Source organism: Paramormyrops kingsleyae, chromosome 9, assembly GCF_048594095.1.
Source record: "Paramormyrops kingsleyae isolate MSU_618 chromosome 9, PKINGS_0.4, whole genome shotgun sequence".
In the NCBI taxonomy this organism is placed as follows: domain Eukaryota; kingdom Metazoa; phylum Chordata; class Actinopteri; order Osteoglossiformes; family Mormyridae; genus Paramormyrops; species Paramormyrops kingsleyae.
The window spans coordinates 1081795-1106289 of record NC_132805.1 but is presented as its reverse complement, the minus strand read 5'-3'; the positions used below and the strand labels follow the sequence as shown (position 1 = coordinate 1106289).

General features: G+C 41.8%; 3 protein-coding genes across 7 annotated transcripts in view; 1 reads left to right on the top strand and 2 right to left on the bottom strand.

Moving 5' to 3' along the window:
* The window catches only part of LOC111850408 (dynein axonemal heavy chain 11), a 54508-nt gene extending 50354 nt beyond the window's left edge, over positions 1-4154 (top strand). For both annotated transcript variants that reach the window (XM_023824265.2, XM_023824266.2), the window contains 7 exons: positions 719-838; positions 1504-1746; positions 1930-2112; positions 2277-2392; positions 2513-2625; positions 2749-2889; positions 3082-4154. In XM_023824265.2, the coding sequence (XP_023680033.2) occupies positions 719-838; positions 1504-1746; positions 1930-2112; positions 2277-2392; positions 2513-2625; positions 2749-2889; positions 3082-3329 (1164 nt within the window). In that variant the 3' untranslated portion in view covers positions 3330-4154. The remainder of the gene's footprint in view (positions 1-718; positions 839-1503; positions 1747-1929; positions 2113-2276; positions 2393-2512; positions 2626-2748; positions 2890-3081) is intronic.
* LOC111850410 (cell division cycle-associated 7-like protein) lies at positions 3691-7819 on the bottom strand. 4 transcript variants are annotated; one of them, XM_072715961.1, is made up of 9 exons: positions 7630-7809; positions 6830-6944; positions 6294-6628; positions 6146-6214; positions 5887-6069; positions 5547-5681; positions 4512-4661; positions 4241-4377; positions 3691-3965 (listed from the first exon to the last, which is right to left on the bottom strand). In XM_072715961.1, the coding sequence occupies exons 1-9, from the start codon at positions 7648-7650 to the stop codon at positions 3941-3943; spliced, it is 1170 nt and encodes a 389-aa protein (XP_072572062.1). In that variant the 5' UTR covers positions 7651-7809; the 3' UTR covers positions 3691-3940. The 4 variants fall into 4 exon arrangements, with proteins under 4 accessions (XP_072572062.1, XP_023680036.2, XP_072572061.1 ...); XM_023824268.2 differs by having other exon boundaries at positions 6294-6632; positions 6816-6944; positions 7630-7776; XM_072715960.1 differs by lacking the exon at positions 7630-7809 and adding an exon at positions 7554-7586 and having other exon boundaries at positions 6294-6632; positions 6816-6944.
* An 8227-nt stretch (positions 7820-16046) lies between these two features.
* LOC111850409 (rap guanine nucleotide exchange factor 5-like) overlaps positions 16047-24495 on the bottom strand; it is a 45871-nt gene continuing 37422 nt past the window's right edge. Inside the window, exons 17-26 of the mRNA XM_023824267.2 lie at positions 24147-24296; positions 22721-22818; positions 22039-22161; positions 21741-21919; positions 20789-20879; positions 20605-20655; positions 20325-20412; positions 20053-20117; positions 19323-19377; positions 16047-18805 (exon numbers count right to left, since the gene is read on the bottom strand). Of these exons, the coding sequence (XP_023680035.1) occupies positions 18687-18805; positions 19323-19377; positions 20053-20117; positions 20325-20412; positions 20605-20655; positions 20789-20879; positions 21741-21919; positions 22039-22161; positions 22721-22818; positions 24147-24296 (1019 nt within the window). The 3' untranslated portion in view covers positions 16047-18686. The remainder of the gene's footprint in view (positions 18806-19322; positions 19378-20052; positions 20118-20324; positions 20413-20604; positions 20656-20788; positions 20880-21740; positions 21920-22038; positions 22162-22720; positions 22819-24146; positions 24297-24495) is intronic.

Genomic DNA, 24495 nt, shown 5'->3' with positions numbered 1-24495 from the left:
ATCACATTTTCAGATTTGTCATGCAAGATTGTGGTGTCTACTTATCCAATCTAATATAATTCCGAGCATATCAAATTATTTTACCATAGTATTTTTTCCCAAAAATAAATGCCCTTCATTTTATTACCAAAACATCAACCTGTAAGATCATATACGCAGAATTCATTAGGTAGGCAATGAAGCTTTGCCCAAAATGTAATTGCATACAGCCTGTGTGACAGCACACAGCACAGTGTAAGTGATCACTGCAATTAGTAGTGCTGATGGAGGCAATTTGTAGAACAATACAGGTACAAATGGTTGTAAACTTGTAGGATTTGTCATTTCTGGGGTGGATGTATTTCACTGTGCTTTATGGGCACAGATTAGTTGGGCTTAAATTGGAGGCTCCCATTGATACCATCAACATACAATGAGGCAAGAAGGCGGATTCATTTTTTCACAGATAAAATTACTTATCCGAAAAGCCTGACATGTTTCCTATATTTATGTAGCTGCTGATTCTTTGTAATGAGGGTGCTTTTTAAGGTGTGATTTTAGCTTGAGATTATAAGTCATTTTTAAACTCATTGAGCTTATAGGGGTGTATAAAAGACTCGTGGCTGCAGCCAAGCATGTGTCTACTCAGTCAAACAGATACACCTGAAATATAATCTAATGAAAAAGAGAAGAGTGGACGTCTGTACTGACTGCGGCTGGCCTGCCTGCTCACCCATAGGTGCCCTGGGAAGATCTTCACTACCTCTTTGGGGAGATCATGTATGGAGGACACATCACTGACGACTGGGACAGAAGACTGTGTCAAACATACCTGCAAGAGTACATGCAGCCCAGCATGGTAAGCATACAACCAACCAGCCAGTACCAAATATTTAATTTTTATTTGTCCATCGGCATTTCGGAGCCCTGCCAAAGTGTTTGGCATGTTTAATGGCAGAATTTTACTGTACTTCTATGGCCAATGAACTGTATCAAATGTTCATAGTCAATGACTCTGAAAGGTAACTGCTGCCACCTAGTGGCAAGACTATGGATTGACATTGAGAAGTAAAGGTTTCGAAGTAGGGCCCAGCTCTGAGCATGAGTTTGTAAGTCATCCCCATGTTTTAGTTATGTCATGGTCACTTTAGATTACGCTCAGTTCAAGAATGTAAGATTCAGATGTGTTGATAATACCAACATGGTACCAGTTAAAGCACTTAAGTGGTACCGCAATGGTTACTTCTAGTCGAGAGTGTGTTGGTTCGATTTCCCGACCAGCAAAGTACCACTGAGGTACCCTGAACAAGTTACTGCCCAGAGGGGCTGAATTAGCTGTCCCCTGCACGATGTCACATATGTGTTAAATGCAGAGGACACATTTCGTCGTCGTGTGCTGTGGTGTGTCAACAATGACAGCTAATCACTTTCATATAAAAAGCTTCTTATGATAGTCTGGCATTGTGGAATCGGCTTCAGATCGCCAGAAATAAGCATAAATCCAAGTCTTCATTCTCCCCCCAGTTTGAAGGGGAGCTGTCTCTCTGCCCTGGGTTTTTGGCCCCTCCCAACCTTGACTACAGTGATTACCACAACTACGTGGACAAGCACCTTCCCGCAGAAAATCCCACCCTGTATGGCTTACACTCCAATGCTGAGACCGAGTACCTGACCAGCACATCCAACGCCCTCTTCAGGACACTCATGGAACTACAGCCCGGAGACCATGCCCTAGGTGACACTGGAGGACAGAGTGAAGACGACAAGGTCAGGAGCTTCGTAGGCAAATACCCGCAATGTGTCACATTATTCTAGGCTCAAGCTTTTGAGGTCCCACTTCACAATAAGGCTTCCCTTTCCCACTTGGGCTATACTCCCTTAACAATTATCCTGGTGATAAAAAGTAGCAATATCAGATACTGTAGGCTACTAATTTTGTCTGCTGTCCAGGTGAAAAGTGTCCTGGATGATATTTTGGAGAAGCTCCCAGAGGAATTCAACATGTTAGAAATAATGGCAAAATCTACAGAACGGAGTCCCTATGTCCTGGTGTGTCTCCAGGAATGCGAACGGATGAATTTGTTGATTGGTGAAATATTCAGATCTTTGAAGGAGCTGAACATGGGACTGAAAGTGAGTTGAAAAACCATAGTTTCTGTCTCACGTTTGACATTTGCTTTGAAATCTTTAGTTTCGGTCACTGATTGTTTTTCCTTAAATGCACATTAGGATATAAGATGAAATCCTCCAGAGATGGCAGGAAATGTCTTTAATTATCCATATGTGCCCCTTCCCAGGGACAGCTGACTGTCTCGCCAAAAATGGAGGCCCTACAGTTACCATTATCCTGCAATAATGTCCCAGAATCCTGGACCAAACTGGCCTACCCCTCCACATTGACTCTCGCCCAATGGTAAATCACTTAGTTTCCCAAAAAAATAGACATGCATCATTTTTAAATTTCCACTTTAATTGTAAAAACTTGTGACAGAATATACCCAAAAACAGACAAACACTATCCATCATCCACCAGGTTCAAGGATCTCTTGTCCCGATGTCAAGAGCTGGACGTCTGGACGCAGGACCTGACTCTCCCTCCAGTGGTGTGGCTTTCAGGGTTCTTCAACCCTCAGTCCTTCCTCACAGGTCAGCTCCACTTCGTCATGTCTTGTAACGTCCTCTCAACAATGTTGCTGATCTGGCATTCTTGATGATTTGGGACGGCTCCTTGAATGCGATGCCACACTACTCACCTCACTTTCGATGTAGCCGTAATGCAGAGCATCGCCCGTAAGAACACATGGCCTCTGGATAAAGTGCGTCTAACCGTGGACGTGACAAAGAAATTTAAGGACGACTATGGACACCCTCCACGAGAAGGTGCTTATATACATGGCCTTTACATGGAAGGTAAGATGAGCATATCAATTCATCATACTGAAGGCTACATCTTTCACCATATAAGTAGTTCAGTAACTATCAGACTGTACTGCAGACGTTCACCACTTAAACTCACAAAGAGCCTCTAGGGTATCAGACCATTAAACACACTGGAGCCTGTTTCCATGATAGTACTAAGAATGGCGGTGGTGGTTTCTGCAGGTGCACGGTGGGATATCCAGAACGGCACGATAGCAGATGCCCTTCCCAAGGAGCTGACCCCCCAGATGCCTGTCCTGTATCTCCGGGCTGCCCCGTTCGATCAGCCAGAGCCAGGCGACACCTACGAGTGCCCACTGTATAAGACCAAGCGCCGTGGGCCGACCTACGTCTGGACCTTCCCCCTCAGGACCAGAGACCCGTCCGCAAAGTGGATCCTGGCCGGTGCAGCATTACTGCTGTCCGTGTGAGATCTCTGCATCCCAAATTAGAACGGTACTGCTCAGACCGCAGCTGCTTTCCCATGATGACGCACGTGTGCGATTATCAGCCAGCACAGCTGCTCACTTTAACCTGGCAGCACTGCAGAAATGCACACATTTCTGGGCAGATGTGCACATGGGCTGGACACAGAAAGAGTCCAGTGTGTGTAATCACTGTGAAAATCCAGTCTCCAGACTGGCAATCCTTTTGTGAGTTTCCTTTACAGGAACCCATAAAACGTTTAAATAAATAGGTTAAATCAGTGCCTAAGTTAAGTTAGTTTCACAGTAAACACAAGCACCTATTCTAAATAGTAGCATTGCATGATGGAAAAGACTTTGAACATGATTTCTGCAGAAGAACATTTATTTTAAATGGAACAAAAATATCCTCTTTTTTCAAACAGTCCTCAAGTAACTACAGTAAGAGTGAAAAACTTTGTCACTAACTGACTAATAATTTCACTTTACATGGGGATGCAAACAATGATAAACCTACAGGCCTAAAGGAGCTTGGAGCATGAACGAAAATTATAAAATCAAATATAAATATCCAGGCATAGTAAAATACAAACACAAAGAATGAAGACACAGTTGACTTAGATTGAACATTCTTTCTGAAGGCTGGGAAGAGAAGGGGAAAGATCACATCATAGGCATTGTGATACTCTGCTACTTTATACCTGTATATGGTAATTATTAAAGGATTACTTTAAAGAACACTCCATTAGATCATTATTAATTTAATGCATTTAAAAGTGAAACATGTACAAGAACATATATTGATTAAAACCACAGATTTTTAACTACAAACGTAGTATTGTTGTAATGAGTAATTAAAGTAACACGATTCAGTGATCCTGGATTGCTGCTTTGGCACCTTCTTACAGTCTGCTCACCTGTCCAAGTAGTCCTTGACGTTGGTGTGGCCTTGGAACTTGGCCAAGTGGATGAGTATGCCGGTAGCACAGCGTCCGTCCCGCTTGCGACACAGGCTGCAGTTACATATACCCCGACAAGGAGGACACACCCACATCTGGGGGAGGGGCAAATCAGGACTTACAGAAGTGACAGGCATTTGTCAGCCATTCTTAAATGACGCCTTCAGGAGAAAAGGGGGGGGGGGGGAAGCTTCCCAGGCTCATTGATTTAAGAGGTAAAAACTCTCACAGAATCCAGGAGCGCAGTACGGATTTCTTCACCATACCGGTTCTTCAGACAGGGCCCACAGAAATGCCCTGTGATACCCGTGCATTTGGGGTTCCTACACACTGTCTTCGTGTCCAATGTTTTCTGCCTACATTGATGGCAAGTACTACCCTGAAAAATGAGCCAAGAGTAAGGCGGGGCTGAGTGTTAATCAGATGGCCCCTTTAATGCTACATCTTAAAGCAACATAATTACTATAGAACCTGTGTTCTGTCCTATAACACTGTACTGGATGAGCGGGTTTGAAGATCAATGGATAGATATCGTGCAACTGAGCAATTCCAGTGGGGCTGGATGATATGGGCAAAAAATATTAATGGTATTTTTCCATCCTCTGGCTAGATTAGATATATATCTTGATATTAATTAATTCTCTCAAATAACTCAGCACAGTGACTTTTCAATCAGAATAACCAAACAAAAAGTTGTTAATAAACAATCTGATGTGCAGAGGTTCTTTGCGGAATACATAGTTAAAAATGAAATATGATGGTGTGCTTTCTCAGGAATGCTGGCTGGGTTTTAACAAAAATATCAAATGTAAGCATATATGGTACAACTTCCATGGTAACAAACACAAAAGTAACAAGAGTATCACACAAAAAATAGAAGTGCAAACTGATTAAAGTTTCCTTTAGTGCAAAAGTGCTTCACCTGTCCAAATTTTGCCTTGTGCAACTCCACAATGACAGTCATATTTAGTTTGCACCAATCCACAATAAAAACATGCACGTAACCAAATTAGGGCTTATTGTCAAGGTTTACAAATTTAAAATATCTGGTATCTGCTAAATAGCCCTATCTTTAAAAAATGTAATGGGCCAGATTACAAAAAAAGCCATTGCCATGTTATTTAATATCACATCGCAAGCAAAATCATCATGAATATAAAGCAAATATTCAATATACCACTGAGTATTAATTCACAGTAAGAAGCAAGCTGCAAAATGATCCGATGTCTTTTTGTAGGATTCATGGTAACCCTAATAAACCCACGTGTTGTTTGTCATGGATCTTATCTCCTGATGTGTTCGCCACACTTTCAAGCTCCTCCTTGGTGGTGTCTTCAAGCGCCCGAGCAGTGCCATGACGACAGTGCTTCCGTGGCGATCGCTCTCTCTGCCTGTGCATCTGGGTGATGGTAACTCAGTTAACTACCCAGGCTAGTTATATCTCGTTATATATCTCGTTAGCGGACACCTCTACTATGCCTTAAAGTTTAGCAGTTTTTACAGCTCTGATATTTTATCTTGGGAGTACATTACAACCCCAAAAAAGTACTTAAGCCTTGAACTTTTTGGTCTAATTCATCCAGTTACACAATTACAACAGTCACCTCTATGAGCTTTGTCATGATCCTGGCTCTCTTGATCTTCAACAGATGTCCCCTGTATTTTGAGCGAGAGGCCAACAGGCACTCTGCCGCAAAATTCTCTGGAGGCCGGGCTCTGCGAATTGGATTACGCCGCACATTCATCTTCAATGACATCCCATCCTTAGCAGACACCCTCTTCCTTTTCTGAAATGTAAATGGCCCAATTAACCAGTAGGGGGAGGACAACCCAGAGCTGTGAAATAAGCTTCCGAAGTCTTACAGACACTCTGGTGGCTGAAGTTCTCTTTGATGGAGACAGCAAGCTTAGGTCAGCCAGTAACTTTTCAAGCTGTAAAATCAAGATGTACCATTTAACGTGGCAGTAGATGCGTGTCTATAATGGAGGTGAAGAACGTGAAAGGCTTTACCATGGCTTTGTTTTCTTTGATGTTGGTGGCCCGTTTCTCCATGGCACTGGGCTCCGTCTCTAAACACTCGTCCTCTTCTGTGGCGTTTGCAGCAAGCGCTGGAGCAGCGCTCATCTGAGGCTCGTCATCTTCTTCCTTGGTCTGCTGTTTCTCACTCACCCTGACCTCCCCGCTCCGTGATCCACCCTGCTTGTTGTTCTCCAAAGGTTTCTCCTGGACACGTCGTCTTCTTTTCATAGGGAGCCTGAAGGCTATGCGCAGACCAGTCCTCTTTACACGGGTGAAGGAGTCTTCACCATCGTCCCTATCTTCATAAACGAAACGCACTAGCTCCTCTGGCTATTAAGGAACCATAACATTACCCAGGGTTAAAGTTTCGTCAAAGTAAAGCTGAACCAAACTGTTCCTTCTTTATCAAAAGGTATCTTAAGAAGGACACGACAATTAAGCTACAGAATAGTGAGACCTGCAGCAGTAAATTAATTCTAATAAAAACAAATATGCACTGGCTATGACACTGACCCTGGTATTGTCACCTGCCTTAATGTTATCTTCAGCAAAGCCTTTAAATTCTTCATCCTCACAGTCAGAGTCTTCAGTGAAAATTCGAACTAGTTCCTCAGTGAGGTCTTTACCCTGGAAACATATGCCCTGTAGAACACAACAGCTCTGAATTTTCCATTTCTGTAACCCTAAGCATCCAAATACAGGGAACCTGTTACAGGCTACAGGATGAAGATAAAGCTGGTTTTCAATGTGAGGCTCAGCTGTGATTTTTCTTTTGTAAACAGAATGCATTGTTTAAATATGCTGATGTGCATTGATGCTAATAATGGAAATGCTTTCAAATGTTACATTTTAACAGCTTAGAGGGAATAGACCAATTGGTAAATCAAACATATTTTTCATTATAATTTAAAGGAGAATGCGAAATGCCTTTTTACTTCTAGTTCCTATAATTCCTGTGGAGCCCAATGAATCCACGATGGGCCCTCAACTGCAGTCAATCATGAAATATTTTAGCAATGTCTATAAATAAGTTTATATAAATCTAATGTCTAAGTAGGTACTTCGAGTAGGCCTAATCATGTCGTATGTTCACTTAATATAAACCGCTATAACTACTGCAAGTTCTTACTGACATGATGAATTGAAAATAATTATACTTTAAATATATATATATATACTCAGCATGTACCGATACGTATGAGTAGATATGCTACTTTTTACTTTTAATTAAAATGTTAACCTACAACCTACCAGACGAATTATCTTCATCTACTGTAAAACTTTACTGTATCTGGTATTACTTTTTACTGTAATAAATAAAACATACCTTATCTGACAAACCCGACATTGCAGATAATTTTAACGACAACTTCGTACAATTTCCAAAAAATAACAAAAAAAATTTTTTTACTGAAGGACGAGATATCTCAAGACATGGGAGAGTAAAGGATTTCAGTCTGTGACACTGAATCTGATTTTCGCCAATATAATATTTTTGAAATTTGTAATTTCTTCATTTAAAATCTAATTTAACGAAATGCCTTATAATTTAACGAAATGCCTTATACTGTAATTTAATGAAATGTCTTATAAAAATCACAAGATAAAATCGATGCCTCTCCCTTCTCTTGTAGTTTGGAACAGTCCGCATTTACCTCATGAACATTAAAATATGGGTTGGAGGCCAGTTTTAATTACAGTATATTAATTCATATATCCATTGTTGAAATATCCATGTTAAACACCAGGGAAAATGCAATACAAGCATTTTTAAATGTTTTTATCGTAAAACTGAAAGTTGTTCTGGATTAATATATTTGCAGATGCGAAACTTCCCCGTAAAATAATACACATGTAGGGTGACCGTTAGAAAGTCTGTTTCTTTAACCGGGAAGGAGGGACAAATCACGTAACTCGCTCTGCACATGCTCAGTTTAGTCCTTATTTCACACGTGAAGGAGAAGCGTTCTGTAACAAACTCTGATTTGTAAGGAGAAAATATGAGGTACGAAAGTAATTCTTTTGACTTTATTTTTGTGATAGCACTGCAAACTTTGTACTTAAATTATTCGGACTTAAATCGTTTTATTATATGCCAATGTAAATATCTTTTGTACAAGTTGTGAGTGATAATATCATTGCTCTTAGCTGCAAGGTAAACTTGTTCATGGCTACCAGTCTGGGATAGTTCAACAACTGCCCACCAGGCCGCTTATCAAGCCCAGGAAACATCTGCATTGTGTGTGTGGAACATTTCAAAGTCAAAGAAAAATTAGGTGAAATGCATAGTGTGTCCAAGGCGAGCCCCCGAAGCCTGTAGACCCGGCGGGGTTTGACACACCTGTCAGTACTGTGATTCTGATTGACACACACACACACACACACACACACACACACACACACACACACACACACACACACACACACACACACACACACACACACACACACACACACACACACACACACACACACACAGGCAGACAGACTTACACAATATTATTCTGTTACTAAAACTGGTGCACAGTTGCACATTTTGTTCGGTTGTATTATGATCTTTGATTTTAGTTGTGATTAACATACATTGTACACATACGCATGCATTCCCACAAATTTCATTGAGTTTTGTCGTACTCAGGGCTGTGTTACAACTATCCCTGACTTTGGGGCAAATTGTAACATTTCACTCCATGTGTTTGAGGCTAAACCATTCATTGTTTGTGATACTTTGCTGTTTAACAGAAGACACTTGCAGGTAGTTTGAATCAAATTTTCAATGTGAAAAAGAGATACAGGGAAAAAAGCCTTACAATTATCCCTAGTCTCTCAAATTGGAAATTTATGTTCAAATGTGAGCATATATATATATATATATATATTTGTGATACAAGGGAATCAGATACATCCAATACATAGTATACCTACAGAAAGAAAGGTATATGAAGGGTAATATGATAAACTTCATGGCATATTTGACTATGTAGTATGCCGTACGTGTGTAGTTTTCACGGCAGCAGAAGGACATACAGGGCCACACTGTATAATATCCATGCATTGGCCTGACATCCCATTATAATCTGAGTACAGAAAATAGTCCCTTTTTACCTCAAACTTCTACTGAATTAAGTCTAAGAAAAAAGTAGATCCAACCATTAGTACATGAATTAGTGTATCATTATGGGTTTGTATGAAACAAAATATACCATGTTTATTGTTTAAATGGATTCCATTATGTAGTTATGAAACTATATTTAATGTATCCAAATTTACTAATGAAGTAGGAGGGATATCGGTGAGGAATATGCAAAAAATATCCATAATTAAAACTTTTTGTATTGTCTTTCATCCTAATTGTTTTGTTGGAAGACAGAGTATTCATCTTGAGGATTAGAGAAATACCCTTGAATATAGTGTGTGTTTGATGAACGAGGTAAAAAGGTTGGAAATGGTTTCTGTATGATGAGCGATACATTATGTGTAATACATGGAATACAGCCAGGATACTCTGGAGATTACGAACACAGTGGATATTGACTTTCAAATAGGGTTCACTTGACCTTGACCTTTATTTCCCTGCTGAATACTGATTGAGCGGTATAACTCATTGTACACAGTGTGAGACTCCCCTTCAGAGCGCAGAACAGCAAGATCTTCAGAGAGATAGGAACCTTTGTTTTTCAGGAAAAAGGAGTGTTGTATTTATACAAGCAGTACTTGAAGTAATCAGTTATATCAACTCATAAACATACAGTGCATAAACCCAGTTTGCACATGCCGTATAAAGTACAAACACAGCATATCATGAGTGTAGAGAACGAGGAAATTGTGTATGAAGATACAAAACAGCAGTCCCTAAGCATTTTTTAGAGGACATTAACCAGGGCTGGCAGCTCTCACCCGTTTTGACTCACGCTCACGCAAGAAGTCTTATTCCATTATAAAGCTATAATTAGCTACAACAAAAGCGTTGGGTAGTTTGCAAACCCTACAGACTATTTACAAGGTAATAAAACGGTGGCATCCATGTAAATGACTGTACAGTACAGACTTGTCTTGAATTGAAAATCTCACGCCAGCCAGGTGACCAAAGTTGACAATCCTGACACAAACCGTGGAAATAAATTTGCCATCAATAATGACAGCTAGCAGCATCAGTGGGTTTAGGTTTTGGTGTTGAAATCCATTCTTTCCTTAATCGAGTTGCCCATCCATTAGAGACTAAGAGTCACACAACTCTTCCACTGGTCAGATTACTGATAACACATCACACGTCAGTTCTGGGGTTCAGCTTTCCACACACTCCGCTGGGTAGTAATTACTTCTGTCATCTTCCCCTGTCAGTGGAGCACCACTGAAATTAAGATGATTTAGCTATAAAATTGATGGTTTCAGAAACTTTCAGGACATTGCTTTGGGTTAGTAATATATTTCTTTTCATCCACATTAAGTTTTATTTTTGTGAAGACATTATTCTGCTAGTTCACAAATCTGAAATGGAACAAATTTTTCTAAAATATGCAATATGTCATTCATGATAAATAAATGTTATGTGTTTGGAATTCTGTACCTTTGCTTGACACTGGGGCTGTACCTGCTAAACTGCCAATTGTACCCTAACTGTAGGTAACTATCTTGAAAGGTTCAGAAATGGACTCTGAGGAACAATTCTGTACCATTGATGGTACATTAGTGCTGTATGTATCTTTGGGACCCATTTATATACTTTTAAAGGTGCAAGTACAAGGGTACAGCCCCAGTGACAAGCAAAGGTACAAATTTTTACCCTTTTTTCTGAGATTGTAAAAGCATAGCAAACTGGCACCTTTTTCTGACCATAATGCTAGCAATTAACACATTTTGAAAGCTATGGATTAAAATGCAATATTTTACATTACATCCGTCCAGCCGTCCATTGTCCAGGCCAGGGGGTCAGCAGCCTGAGCAGACGTGCCCACATCTCCATCTCCCCAGCCACTTCCTGCAGCTCCTCTTGCAGCCAGGAGATATATAATCTTTCCAGTGTGTCCTGGATCTTCCCCCTCCCAATCGGACGCACTTGAAGGACCTCCATTTTACATTACACGCAATTCATATTTGTATATATCATCAATTATTGATTAAACAGTAACACGCGCATTCTCCATATTAATTAAAATTTCCTGCGTACGGAGCAAGTGCAGAATGCAACGTAAAATCAGAGCAGGCCATACACTCTATATAATCCAAAGCGGAGCATCAAAGCTAATGCGTATGAATGTCAGAAATAAACATTAGGTTATGATTACACAGTGGGTGATGTAAGCCCCAATAGCCAACTGTTGCATGTCAGGCTGGGAATAGGCGAGTCCCCCCGCCCCCTTTAACCACATGTGATTGCCCCAGATGAGTATCCTTTTCCACATAAATAACAGCTTATTCCCCCCTGGAACCGGAATCTAAGCACATCTCAAACTGTGCGGAGCACCTGCGGCCGGGAGGCCGGGTCCCCCCCTCCCTGCATCGTCGAAAGAGGAGCAGCGCCGTCCTTCCAGCAAGCTCTGCTTCCTGTCGTTAGCACGCCGCTGTGCCGGGTCAGTCATTAGGCGACAGGGAAATGATATGGTGTGCGGCGACTCGGGGAGGAAATCACAGAGCGGAGCCGCTAAGTCCCCCTGTCACGCTGCCCACGGTCGCTCTGGCTCAGTAGGCGGAGCCAAAGCAGCCAGTCCAGCTGCTAGAACTTCGTTGTCACGCTTTGCTCGAAGGGACCATGTCATGCCACGCGGAGTTAACCTTATAAACGCCGTATGCTATAATGGCTGTGAAAAGGTTAATTCTAGTGTACAGAACTGATAGTTCTTTAAAATGGCATAGGACAGTATACTACGAAGGATCCATTACAATAATTTTCAAGATGCTGACTGATGATACAGTCTTACAATTTTGGCTTGATTTATCTCTTTAGTTATATTTGACATTAGTGTCAGGCCATTGCACTGGCGTATTTAGGCATGGGCGACATGGGCAGCTGCCCAGGCTGGCATTTTGCCGGGGGTGGCACTGGGCGCACACAGAAAGACATAGAAAATTGAAATGGTGACATTTTTGTGAAATCGGTTTTCTATCCCTCATTTGCACATCCTGTCAGTAATATGTCAGTGTGTGAGCCAGTTAAGCTTGTCTGGTTCTAGTTTGTGAGCTACTGTAGGCATGCTGGGTCAGATGGGGACCCGGAGTGGGCTGAGCTAAGGACGCACTACCGGGAGCCCCAGGTAGGGGGAGCAGGGGAGTCTATCAAATAGCCCACTTCTTAACTTTGTACAGTACTTATGCAATTAGTAAAATCAGTAACACTATGAAATGCTACTAAACTACAATTCAGTTATAATAGCATAAATAAATAGTTTCATGGGCATATTGAACCTTGTTCATTTCAGATGAACTATATTCTTGAAAACAGGACACTGAGTTTCTAAAGTAGGTAAATAAAAACATACAAATTGTTCTAATGAGTCCATTTGCCCTGACAAACAGAAAATGCATCGCAGTGATTGCTCTCTGGTTCATCGCATGTCCTCTGCCTGCCCGTGTGATTCAACCGCAGGAAACGCAGAGTCAAGAGCTGTGATTCCTTCAGATTGTGAATGCCCAAGAAAACAAAGGGTTCATTGTTTCCACAGACACTTTAACACAGAACTCAGTTTTGGAAATCCTTTTGTGATGCAGACGGACAGGTAGAACTAGACCAGATCTGGATGTGTAAACAGTCTTTCCCTCGTCTTTTTCATTTCCCCAATCTGGCAGTCTCGGGAAGAACAGTCAGCTGACCAGGTTTGGTGTGTTGATTCTCTCCACCTGTCTTTTGGTTGACAAAAGTTATTAATTGACGTTTTCCATATTTTCTCGCCCCTAGCAAACTCGGAAAGGTATTTATAGCGGTCTCTAATCATTTTACGGCGCACGTCGTCACTCAGTTCGATTCTTTCGTCCCTAAGCGGCTGTCATATTTAAATTTACATGCCCTTTGTGTTTCGTTAACCATGCACTTCTCTGGTTCACATAAATGCTGAAAGGTAAACCTTATCGCTAAAAACCTGTTATTCTGTTCTCTGTTCCATAACACGACTTCTTCCGCCATTTTAAATTGAACGACTATCCCAAAAGTGGATTTAAGACTGTTGCAAATTAAATAGGAGGAGCGTAATACGTATAAATCCACTAGATGTCAGTGTTGTTCTATATACCGTACTATGCAAAAGTCTTAAACTGTGTCAACTTAGCCACTTCAAAATCTCTCCTAAAATCACCCCAGTATTTACAATAACCAACCAATACGCCCATGTAATTTTTGACGACCCGTACCCCACGTCATATATCACATCAATACCTCACTTTCTTAAACTAATTAAATTGAATAATTAATTGAGCTGGAGGTGAAGTGTAACAAATACATGGAATGGCTGTTGTGGCCCTGAGGAGAGGTTTGGGAACTGAAGCAGCCTTTATCTAGCCATCCAACAAGTTATCAGTAAATTTTTGGAGAATGGAGGAAATTCTTGTTAGTTTTTGTTGTGTCACTGCAAATTTTTGTATGTTCTAATGTTAAATCTTGTTTTTTGTTCTGCGCACATATACACTTACTGCTTAGATAAATAGCTTTAAACATCTCCTTTGACCACCTAAGATTTTGCACAGTGACTAGTCATTGTCGACAGACCACAGCAACAAAATGTGTCCTCTGCATTTAACCCATATGTGACATCATGACATACAGTAGCAGGGGGCAGCTAATTCAGCACCCAAGGGGCGGCACCTTGCTCAGGGTACCTCAGTGGTGCCTTGCTGGCTGGGGATTTGAATCAGCAACCTTTTAATTACAAAATAAGCATCCTGAACCATCGGGCCTCCACTGCCCACATATGTAGGTGTGGAAGAGAACTTTCATGTGAAAGGACTTCAACATTATGTGGCATACATAATAATGTAAATTATCCATTTCTCTGTATATATTTCTACATTGTTAGTAGATTGCACTTTAACATGGATCAGAAAGCAAACTTCTGTTATATTGTACATGTATTAGCTTTCGCTGTTGTTGAATGGCGTACATTACTAGCATACAGCAGTACATGAGTCAGCTAGACAGACGTGCAGCTGAGAATTCAGCATCAGGCAGTAGTTGGAGGGTTAGATGAGGTGTTTTCTGGAAAAGATGCATTTTGAGTCATTTCTGCAAGGTTGAGGAGGACTCTGATGACTGGGTGTGGATGGCTAGCTTGCTCTGCCACAACGGAAGCTCACCAAACGATGTGAGACTTTTCACACAGCGTGGGGATCTCCAGGCAGCACTGGCTTGCTGAAGAAGAAGGGCGGACAGAACGTAGTACTTGATGAGTTACTTGATAGAGACGGGTGCCAGCACCCAGGATTGAACGTAATGCGAGTGCGTATAGGGAGCCAATGAAGAGGGACGTGGAGGGGTGTAACATGAGAGCGTTTTGGCAGATTGAATACCAGATGTGCTCCCCCATTTTGAATATTTTGTAGCAGTTTAATTGCACAGGCTTATAGGCCTGTCTTCACAGAGTTCCGGTAATTTAGTCATGAGATGACAAGAGCCTGGAGTAGAAGCTGAACTGCGTATGCTGACAAATAAGACCTGATCTTCCTGATATTATGCAGAGTGAATCTACAAGACCAGGACATAGCTGCTATGTGGAGATCCGAATGGATCACTGAGCCACAGAAAGGTACAGCGGGACGAGAACAAATGGGCAAGATCCAGCTCTTAATGTTACTACAGAGAGAAGGTACAATGTGAGTGTCCAGCTTTGAAGCCAGATTGGAGAGAGATTGGAGTTTGTTGTCCATGAGAAAGTAAAAAACATCAAAGTCATCAGCCATCAGAGGCCGTGGAACACTCTTTACCCTCACAAGGATACTGCACGAGTCTACATGTGTTTTCTGGACATCAGGTCCCTGTACAAATGGAGAAAAGAGGAAGGAACCAAGGACTAAGCCTTGGGGTACACCGTATGTTAACTGATGTGACTTAACAATTCTGTAGCTCAAGACACTTTAAAAAATGTCTGATAGGTCAAAGCATTTGAGCTCTAGTGATACCAAGTTGAGAGATGGTGGACAGGAGGTTCCACTGGAGCTTTTAGAGCTGTAAGTAAGAGTTCTAGTTAAAAATAAGTTAAAGTGAATTTTCTTTGGTTATCCTGGCTGTATATTTGAAGTGTAAAATAACGTATCTACTACACACTGCAAGTAGAGTGCCATGGTGCTTAAGCATGCACATACCCTCTTCTTAAAGCAGTGTTTTGCATTACTTGTTTAACCTTTATGGACAGAATGTTTAGGCTGTAGCCAACAGGCAGAGGGGGTCTGGTCTGGTGACCCCAGGATCGTGTCTTTGCTTTTTGCAGATGATGTGGTCCTGTTGGCTTCATAGGGCTGTGACCTGCAGCCTGCACTGGGGCGGTTTACAGCTGAGTGTGAACAGTCTGGGTTGATGATCAGAACCTCAAACGGAAAAGGGTGGATTGCCCCATCCAGATTATAGAAAAATTCTATTCAGGATGGTGGAACACTACATTATAGTTTATCCTTCATATACTAGAATAAACAACCTATCGGGCATTCCCCAAATTATCTGTTACCTATAAATGTAATACGCTAAACAGTGATGAAGACAGGCCTGTGTGTAGTTTTTACTCTAGTAACTGAACAGACTGAAAAAATGGAACTAGAACCATGCAATACATTACTAAAATCTTTATTTTTCATAACATTTTCAAAATACTGCTAAAATATATACAATTCAGAGGGAAAATGCAAAAGCAAAAACTCACATGCTACAGTATGAATGCACTGCTTTCTGCCCCACAGTTTTAAATATAAATGGCAAATTTCAGACTTTGGGGGCTTATTTCCAGTTAGAATATCTTTACAAAGCATTTTCTATCCATGCAAAGGAGTACAAATGGTCTGTCTATGAGTCAGCCGCCCATGTCATACTGACCATTTCAAACACACCATCTACAAAAAAATCACACAAATAACCTGAATGGCTCTGTTCATCTCGATTGTCAGTATCTAACAATAATGTACGATCGGGAGCCAATGTATTCAGTCAGTAAAAAAACAGTGATCATCATTCAAACACAAATAAATAACATCAAATAAATATGTAATATTGCCTCGTAGTTTGCAACATTTTTAGAAAGCTGTTTTTTTTTTTAGTAAATCACAACATTTTTGTGCATATGGACAGGCCCATGGACACGCATCGCACACACATTTTTGTGCATGTGGACAGGAACATGGACACGCATCGCACACACATTTTTGTGCATGTGGACAGGCAAATGGACACGCATCGCACACACATTTTTGTGCATGTGGACAGGCCCATGGACACGCATCGCACACACATTTTTGTGCATGTGGACAGGCACATGGACACGCATCGCACACACATTTTTGTGCATGTGGACAGGCACATGGACACGCATCGCACACACATTTTTGTGCATGTGGACAGGCCCATGGACACGCATCGCACACACATTTTTGTGCATGTGGACAGGAACATGGACACGCATCGCACACACATTTTTGTGCATGTGGACAGGCCCATGGACACGCATCGCACACACATATTTGTGCATGTGGACAGGCAAATGGACACGCATCGCACACACATTTTTGTGCATGTGGACAGGCCCATGGACACGCATCCCACACATTTTTGTGCATGTGTACAGGCAAATGGACACGCATCGCACACTCACATTTTGCTTTCAAACACAGTAGTGCTCTCAGAATATCCCAGGTACATGACCTTGATTTTTTATTTTTACCTTTGCACCAGTGTCAGTAAGAAGTGTAACTTTAAACAATGTAACTGAAACAACCCTTATAGAATTACAACAGATGTGCTGAAAGTAGCTGTCCTGAAACATTCTAAGGGAGGTATGTTAAAGTTTCTGCCAGCGGTAACGTGTCACACCAAACCAAGGCCCATTGACTTCTGCTGTACCACCTTTGAACAAAAATGTCCAAATACACAAATTTTTGTGATTTTCCCTTAAATTTTACCTGGAAATGACATCAGCATTTCCCAAACTTCCTTTCCTCAATTGTGGGATGTGAAAAGATCCGTGGAAATGGCCACAGATATGGTGCACTACGCAAACACACTGTCCTGATTGTGTAAGGTTAGCATCCCGCATCTCCGAGTTAATCCCACTTTTGCATTATAATGTTGAAGAGCTCAGTGGATGGCCTACTTACGTTTCAGTGCCCTTTTTAAAAGATCTATTAAAAACATAAAATGCAGTTTTTCAGGCTGTAAAGCTATGGCACAGTATTAATAGGTCAACAACAAATCTTCGGTAATTTAGTATGGATTTTGGTAATAGTATTAACGTTTTTACATTTTTATTCCATTAGGACTTAGACTGCTTTACAAAATAATGATGTGCCGAATATGCAAAGTTAGATATTATCAGATGAATTAATAAAAAAATTTGGCACTGACAAATGGTAAACAATTATGTGTGCATATAATACATGGTAGATATGAGAAGCGCACGGATGCCCAGAGAGCATAATGTCGTCTATCAAACTGATCATTTCCCTTATATTCCCTATTTGAATTTCTGTGAGGTTCCTGGGACAAATGGAGTACTGCGGATTGGCTGCGGGTTCCCCAGACATCGGCTGTTTATGTGCATTCTGACAGTTCAGCAAAGATTAATGGCTGCTTATTTTTGGAGTCCAACACAGAATCGCAATATACAGCGACAAAACGCTGCAAAAGGCTGCAGCTGCGGCTGCATTGATAAACATTAAATGCTTATATACGGAAAAAGTGACAGGAAACCAGAGTTGTAGGTAAGGGACTCATCTTGATCCTGGCAATGACAATGATAATACTGTTAAAATGCTATAATACTGCTCCTCACATTACTGAGCTATATGACCACCAGACCATCACTGGATGGCTTATTAAAGCAAACTGTATGTGCATATAGTCACTGGCAAAAACAAGTTTTTCTTTGCATTTTAAAATCTCTCAAGTCTTGAACCATTGAGTGATATTTCAGTGCATTTGTGTTTCTTAAGATGTAGCTTCCCTTTTATTCTCTTCAGATTAACAAACATTCCTATATGTTCATACCTAATGTTTCCCTCAGGAGGGAAGGGTCCTGGGTGTCCTTTGTTTTGCTCAGGTTCTCTGTCACTATGGGCTCTGTCTCCCCCTAGTGGTCTGAACCCAAGTTAGCATTTGTGTACATACGATCTCGCAGGTGGTCCGTTTTTTTTTTTTTTTTGCTTCGATCCACTTCCATGACTTCTGTATCAATGCATGCGGAGTTATGGCGATTCTCACCCCTACATCCGGGGCTCTAATCTGTGGGACAGGTCGAAAAGAGTCTGCTGATTGTCGATGATGTGAAGGTAATTAATATAGCTTCTTGTTTCTGCATTATCCTTTGGGGACACTTCATTTCCTAAAAGAACGGAAGCACATACCACTTTTAGCATACATTGCCAGCAAAGTAACCAATGGCTACCCAAAACGTACACATTTGGTGGGTACTTCCACTTACAGGGGACATGGGCAATTCATCAGTCTGATAAAGTCTGATTTCCATTGTTGCTGCAGCCTTGTTCATAATGCATTGCCTCAATGCTAGGATTGAAACAAGTGGCTTTTGGGTGTGATTATGCTAAGTGCTACGCTATACAGCTGTGATTGCATTAGTGCTCATAAAGAAGAAGCCCTCGTTGAGGTAGCTGCAGTGCTTTGCTCCATGCTGTTTCTTTACAGCATTTCATTATGAGGGCACTGGGATGATGCTCCCTGTGATTTGTAGCTCACAAATTCTAAAACTACATGCTGAAATCACAGCATATACATATAGAGGCATATATATGCAATATAAACAGTAAATTTTTTCCACCTGAAAGTATTAGCCACATGTTAGTTTCTGTTATTTTCCGATCCAAAATGCAATGAGTACTGACCCGTGTGGTCCATCTGACAGTGTCGGATAAGACGGACGGCATCTGCAATCATGTGCTGGAAGAAGATCAGAGACGCTGTTATGTCCATGACGCCATTTGTGTTGTGATCACATGGCTAGCAGAGCAACTTGATCTCTCAAGAATAAGCAAAAATTTTCTGATTTCTTGCAAGACTTGCTTTAGCCCAGGTGGAGAACAGAACCACACGATGTGGGGCTGGGTGGACACAGTATAGACTACTTGTGGTTACAGATTTATTCAACTTGGCCCAGAGAAGAAAAAGAAAAAGCAGAATGGAAGTAAGCACAGAAATGAAATGGGAATTGGGAAGGGCTGCAATGTGCTACAGTGTTTCTCAGCCCAGTTCTTTGGGACTCCCACAAAATCCACATTTCTCTCTCTCCCAGCTCCCAACACCTGAAGCAAACAATCAAGAACAAACCAAACAATCAAGAACAAACCAAACAATCAAGAACAAACCAAACAATCAAGAACACTGAACACCTGCTGCAGGGGTGCTGGATGCTGGAAGGGAATGGAAATGTCTAAGGGTCCCCGTGGTCTGGGTTGAGAACCAGGATCGGGAGCAAAGTCTGTGCAGGGAGCTAAAACTGAGGTCTACTTAGGTCGAAACTAAGGTCACAGTAAAGGTCAAAAGCTGACTCCACCCCCCCCCCCCCCCCAAGGGGATACCCATGCCCCCCACATCTGACGCCCATCATTTACTCACCAGTTTTTCAAAATTAACCAAGTTATCAAGGAACGTTTTGTTGCCCTCATGAATAAAGGTGATATCTATGAAAGAAAGATTGCAATGAATAATTTTTAAGGCATAAATAACACTTTACCAACCAGACACAACCAGTCTTGCATTTAGTAAGCCAGTCCATATTCTAACAGGCCTCTGCCACTTATGAATCGGAAACAAGCAGATGGCTTCTGTAACACAGTCTGTTGTTTGCAGCATTGTCCTTCATGGTTGGCATCATTCCGAGACATTACCCTTGAGAAGAAGAGGCATGAAGGGGATCTTGGGGGGCTTCATCTTCTTGAATATATCCCTGTAGACTTTGTGGTTGAGGGATGGGTCCTGGAGAGAGGCACGAGCAGTGAGGGCTTGGTTCTTCCTATAAATATACATACCCCGAGAACTATCCACATCTTAACAAGGTCTTGCAAGAAGATGTAGGATTTATCATCTTAAAACACAAATTATGACACCCTCTCAAAAAACAAGTGTGTTTTGTAAGAGATGAACCAGTGAGAAGCCTGGATTACCTACCGTCAGCATTTCCAGTTCTGAAAACAGCTTCCTGAATTTGCACGGAACTTTCTTGAGGGAAAAAGGAAGGAGGGAAATGAAGAAAACCTGTCTTTTAATTCTGCCAGCGGTACCAGTAAGACCTTCACAGTACATGCGCCATTCTTGGCGGCGTCCTTTGGCTACGACAGCGATGCCTCTTTACCTCCCAAGTCAAACTCAGTCGACTGACCGCTGCTGTGTTGAGGCCCATGATGATGGCGAAGAAAGAGTTCAGGTTTCTTTGTGCTTTGCAGCTGCGGGGAGAGAAAATCGGGACTCTTCAAGGGCAGATTCTATAACCAATACGCACCATAACACATTCATATCATAACAATCTTTGAAAACTACCTTTGAAAACACTTCTGTGTCGGGAAAGGGTTAAATACCCCCGATTATCAATGGTCAAAAGATACATGACTCAAAGCCCCCCCTCCCTTCTTTAAGGATGAAAGAGACCCAATGAAAAGGAGCATGAACCGAAGAGCACAAATGATGGCATGTTAAAGTCACAGCACGAGCCTGAGGGGCTTCACTAGTCATTTGGGTGACAGATTACTCCAGCACAGCGCTTAAGGGGAACAGATGGAATGGTATGGCCCCTTGCAACTACACTGGCCATATGGCACTAACCACACATGATGAGGAGTATGGTGCCCCCCCCCCCCTACATCTGCTACGACTTTATTGCTTAGTGGATTCCAACAAGGATACCAACACATGCGGCTGCCTGCTATCCCAGCTTAAGGTTTCAAGTGCTATAGACCAATCCCACTGTAGAAGAGTATGGTTGGTAAGGCCACCAGAATTACAGCACAGATCTGTCAAAGAGTGCCAGTGAAATCTGCTGTGATTTATGCAAAAAAAGAGCCAAACCATCACTAATGTAATAATTATTAGGTGCTATCAATTCAGTGGTGACTCCTGTTGATAACAGCATTCCTCTGTCTTCTGTCCAATTACATGTTCATTATTTTAATGACTATTATAATAGTCTACCATTTGTAGGACAATAATTAAAGATGCGGCCTTAAGCAATGAGAAACGTGCCTCCATATTTGGTTTATAGCATAATTATGCCATTATTGACAATAGTTCAGATAGAAAGAGTCTCTTACTGGGCTGCAATTTTGATGAACTTTTTAAGCAGCTGGACCCGCTTGCCAGGGTTGGTGCAGAGCAGCACCTCGGTCATCACCCATAGCTGCACCTCGTTGCAGCGTTGCAGCAGCATCTCCAGCGCAGCCGTGCGGCCGCTGCTCCCCTGCCGGCTGATCGTGTAGTAAATGGGCTCCTGCTGCAGTTGGGGGCACACCAGAGTCCGAATGGAGCACAAACGTACCACTAAAAGCCCGGTAATAAACCTGCGGGCCAAGTGATCCAAGCGGGTTGTGACACTGCCATTCATAGGATTACCTCACGCACGGATGTGAAGAGGCTCCAGTCAAAATTAGTGAGGGAAACAGCAACATCCCATGTGTTCATGCCAAGCAGGCGGACAGGCCGCTGGTGGAGATCCGCGTTGTCAGTGAAGGGATTCTGACGATGGGCGGTGCAAAACAAGGAAGAGATGAGGAGCGAGAAAAGCCACGTAAAACAATCATCATTGTTCTCTTTGATAAATACACTAAAAGCAATAGAAAACTGACTTGCTAAACTTGTACCTAGGCTATAAGTGTTAGGTGTTCTTATAAATATTTTCACAGCATCTTTTAAAGTGAAGGTAGAGCTGATATGAAAGTATGTCTTCTACACCTGGCCGTCCAACCCGATCAAAGCCAAAACCGCTGTCACACTGAGGCTGCTCACAAATAAGCCTCCGACTTCAGTTATTAAAAATTCAGCTTTGAAAAATGGGTCCCTACTTATATTTAGACAGTGCCTGACATATTTTACATCATGAAAGTAAACTGGGAAATCAGGGTAATAGAGAATTAGAGAACGAGAGGCAGGACAAAGGAGAACAGATCTCCTGAAGGCAAAAGTTTGTGTCAACAGCTAGAAAACAGGTTAATGCTTTATGGCAATGACTAGAAAGCATACAGTGCTCCTTGTACTATATGAAAGGCATAAACTTCCATTAGATATTGAGTGATACCATTATTTGGCTTAGATCCTTCCTGCAGATGAGTAGTCTCCCTTGTATGGATCGGGACTCTGAATAAACACTGTCATGGGGCTGAAGAATGAGCCTTTCTACAAAGAGAAACAAAAACACAGGAAAGGCAAAACAGATTTTTTCCCCCTCCTTTCAGGTAATTGGTCAGGTTGTTCAGTCACTGAGTTAGTCTGCCACTCATACAGGCCGTCCTTACGCAATAACTGCTTATCCAATTATGGGCTGTTGTGAATCCGAGCCAAGTCTTTGAGACGGGGTACACGTCAAACAAAGAGCAGAGTGCATTAATATGATTATGGCAGACATTCTAAGGCTCTGCCATTTTATTTCATAGTTTGATTTCCTAGATGAATGCAGGCACCAGCTGTTCATTTCAATATACCCATGGCTAGCTCAGAGGGCGTGTGGCAAAGCAGAGGAGAGGGTGACATTGACAGGCAACCTGATAAAGTGTGACCATCATCCAGGGAAACTTCAGGTGATGAGTACATCCATTCAGCTGTGTGGCCAGTGACTTAGCAGCAGTGCTACAGGTCTGAGCCTGACATTCTCTTAGGCCTGGAAACCCCACACAGGCCGAGACACCCTGTGAAGTCTGTGACTGGTTTCTCAGGTGACACCAAAATGGCTGAAATCTCCTGTACCTACTTAAAGTCCTTATTACTTCTTCCCATCCTCAGGTCATGCGGTGCAACCTTATTCTCTGAGCAAATCATATGCGCACACTCTAGTACTTAAACCCTAAGATTAAAATATTTATAACATGTCCATGCATTCATCTATCCCCCAGTTCCAGCTCCAAAGCACAAGGACAGTTTTGCAGAAGGAAGTGAATTTCATGTTATAATTAGTCACGGGTTATATTAACAGCACCTTCATTGTTCATTATGCATTCACAGAACATTCAGTGCACCTTCATAATGCATTCATAGAACATTCAGTGCACCTTCATAATGCATTCATAGAACATTCATAAGCAGCATGTATGTACCTTAACATCATAACATTATAGTTGAATTCATAGAATAATCAATTGTGGGTTATCATATAATACTTGTTATTAATGCGTATTTAATGCTAGTAAGATTTGCTAGGATGTTAAGGTACACATACATACAGCTTATGAATGTTCTATGGATGCATTATAAAGGTGTACTTTATGTTCTGAGAATGCATTATAAAGACATTATGAAGGTGCAGTTTATGCAAAGCGTTGCAAATTATTTTATAGGTGGTGTCCATCAGCACCAGGTGTTTATGATGACCGCTGTTGATGAACTTGTTTGATAAATGACATATGATCTGTGACAAAGCATTAAGCACAACATGGCTTTCATGACTAATCCTCTGTGAAAAAGATACCTTATTCTCCGACCCTCACATGAAACGGTAGCGGGGCAATTACCTCCAGCACAGGTCTCTGCTGCCAACAGCAGGCCGTCCTCTGTGCACTCCATCCTCCCAGCTGTGATGCTGAGTAGCTCCTGGGCCTCCACCGCTGTGTAGGTCTTGATGCTCAGGTAGGAGTCCGCAGTCACGTAGACATGGCAGAACACTGACGAGGGGCAAGCGGGGTAATGGAGGCTCGATTTGGTCAATTCCGTTCCTCAAACTACAACTGGCCACATTTCTGCATTAGGAATTTAGCGCACAGCTAAGTGCAGCTACAGCTCCAGAGTTCATCGTCTCATCCAAATACCGCAATCGATGTGAACCAACAGCTAGACCAGGTCAGCCATGCAATGGAATGTATT

What these genes read in the sequence shown, in the direction of transcription:
- LOC111850410 (XM_023824268.2), bottom strand. Translation starts at nt 7,650, where the DNA reads ATGTCGGGTTTGTCAGATAAG. An exon ending in CTTCAGCCACCAGAGTGTCT is followed by an intron (nt 6,070 to 6,145) that starts GTAAGACTTCGG and finishes TTTACATTTCAG; the next exon opens with AAAAGGAAGAGGGTGTCTGC. An exon ending in GTACTGCGCTCCTGGATTCT is followed by an intron (nt 4,378 to 4,511) that starts GTGAGAGTTTTT and finishes CCCCTCCCCCAG; the next exon opens with ATGTGGGTGTGTCCTCCTTG.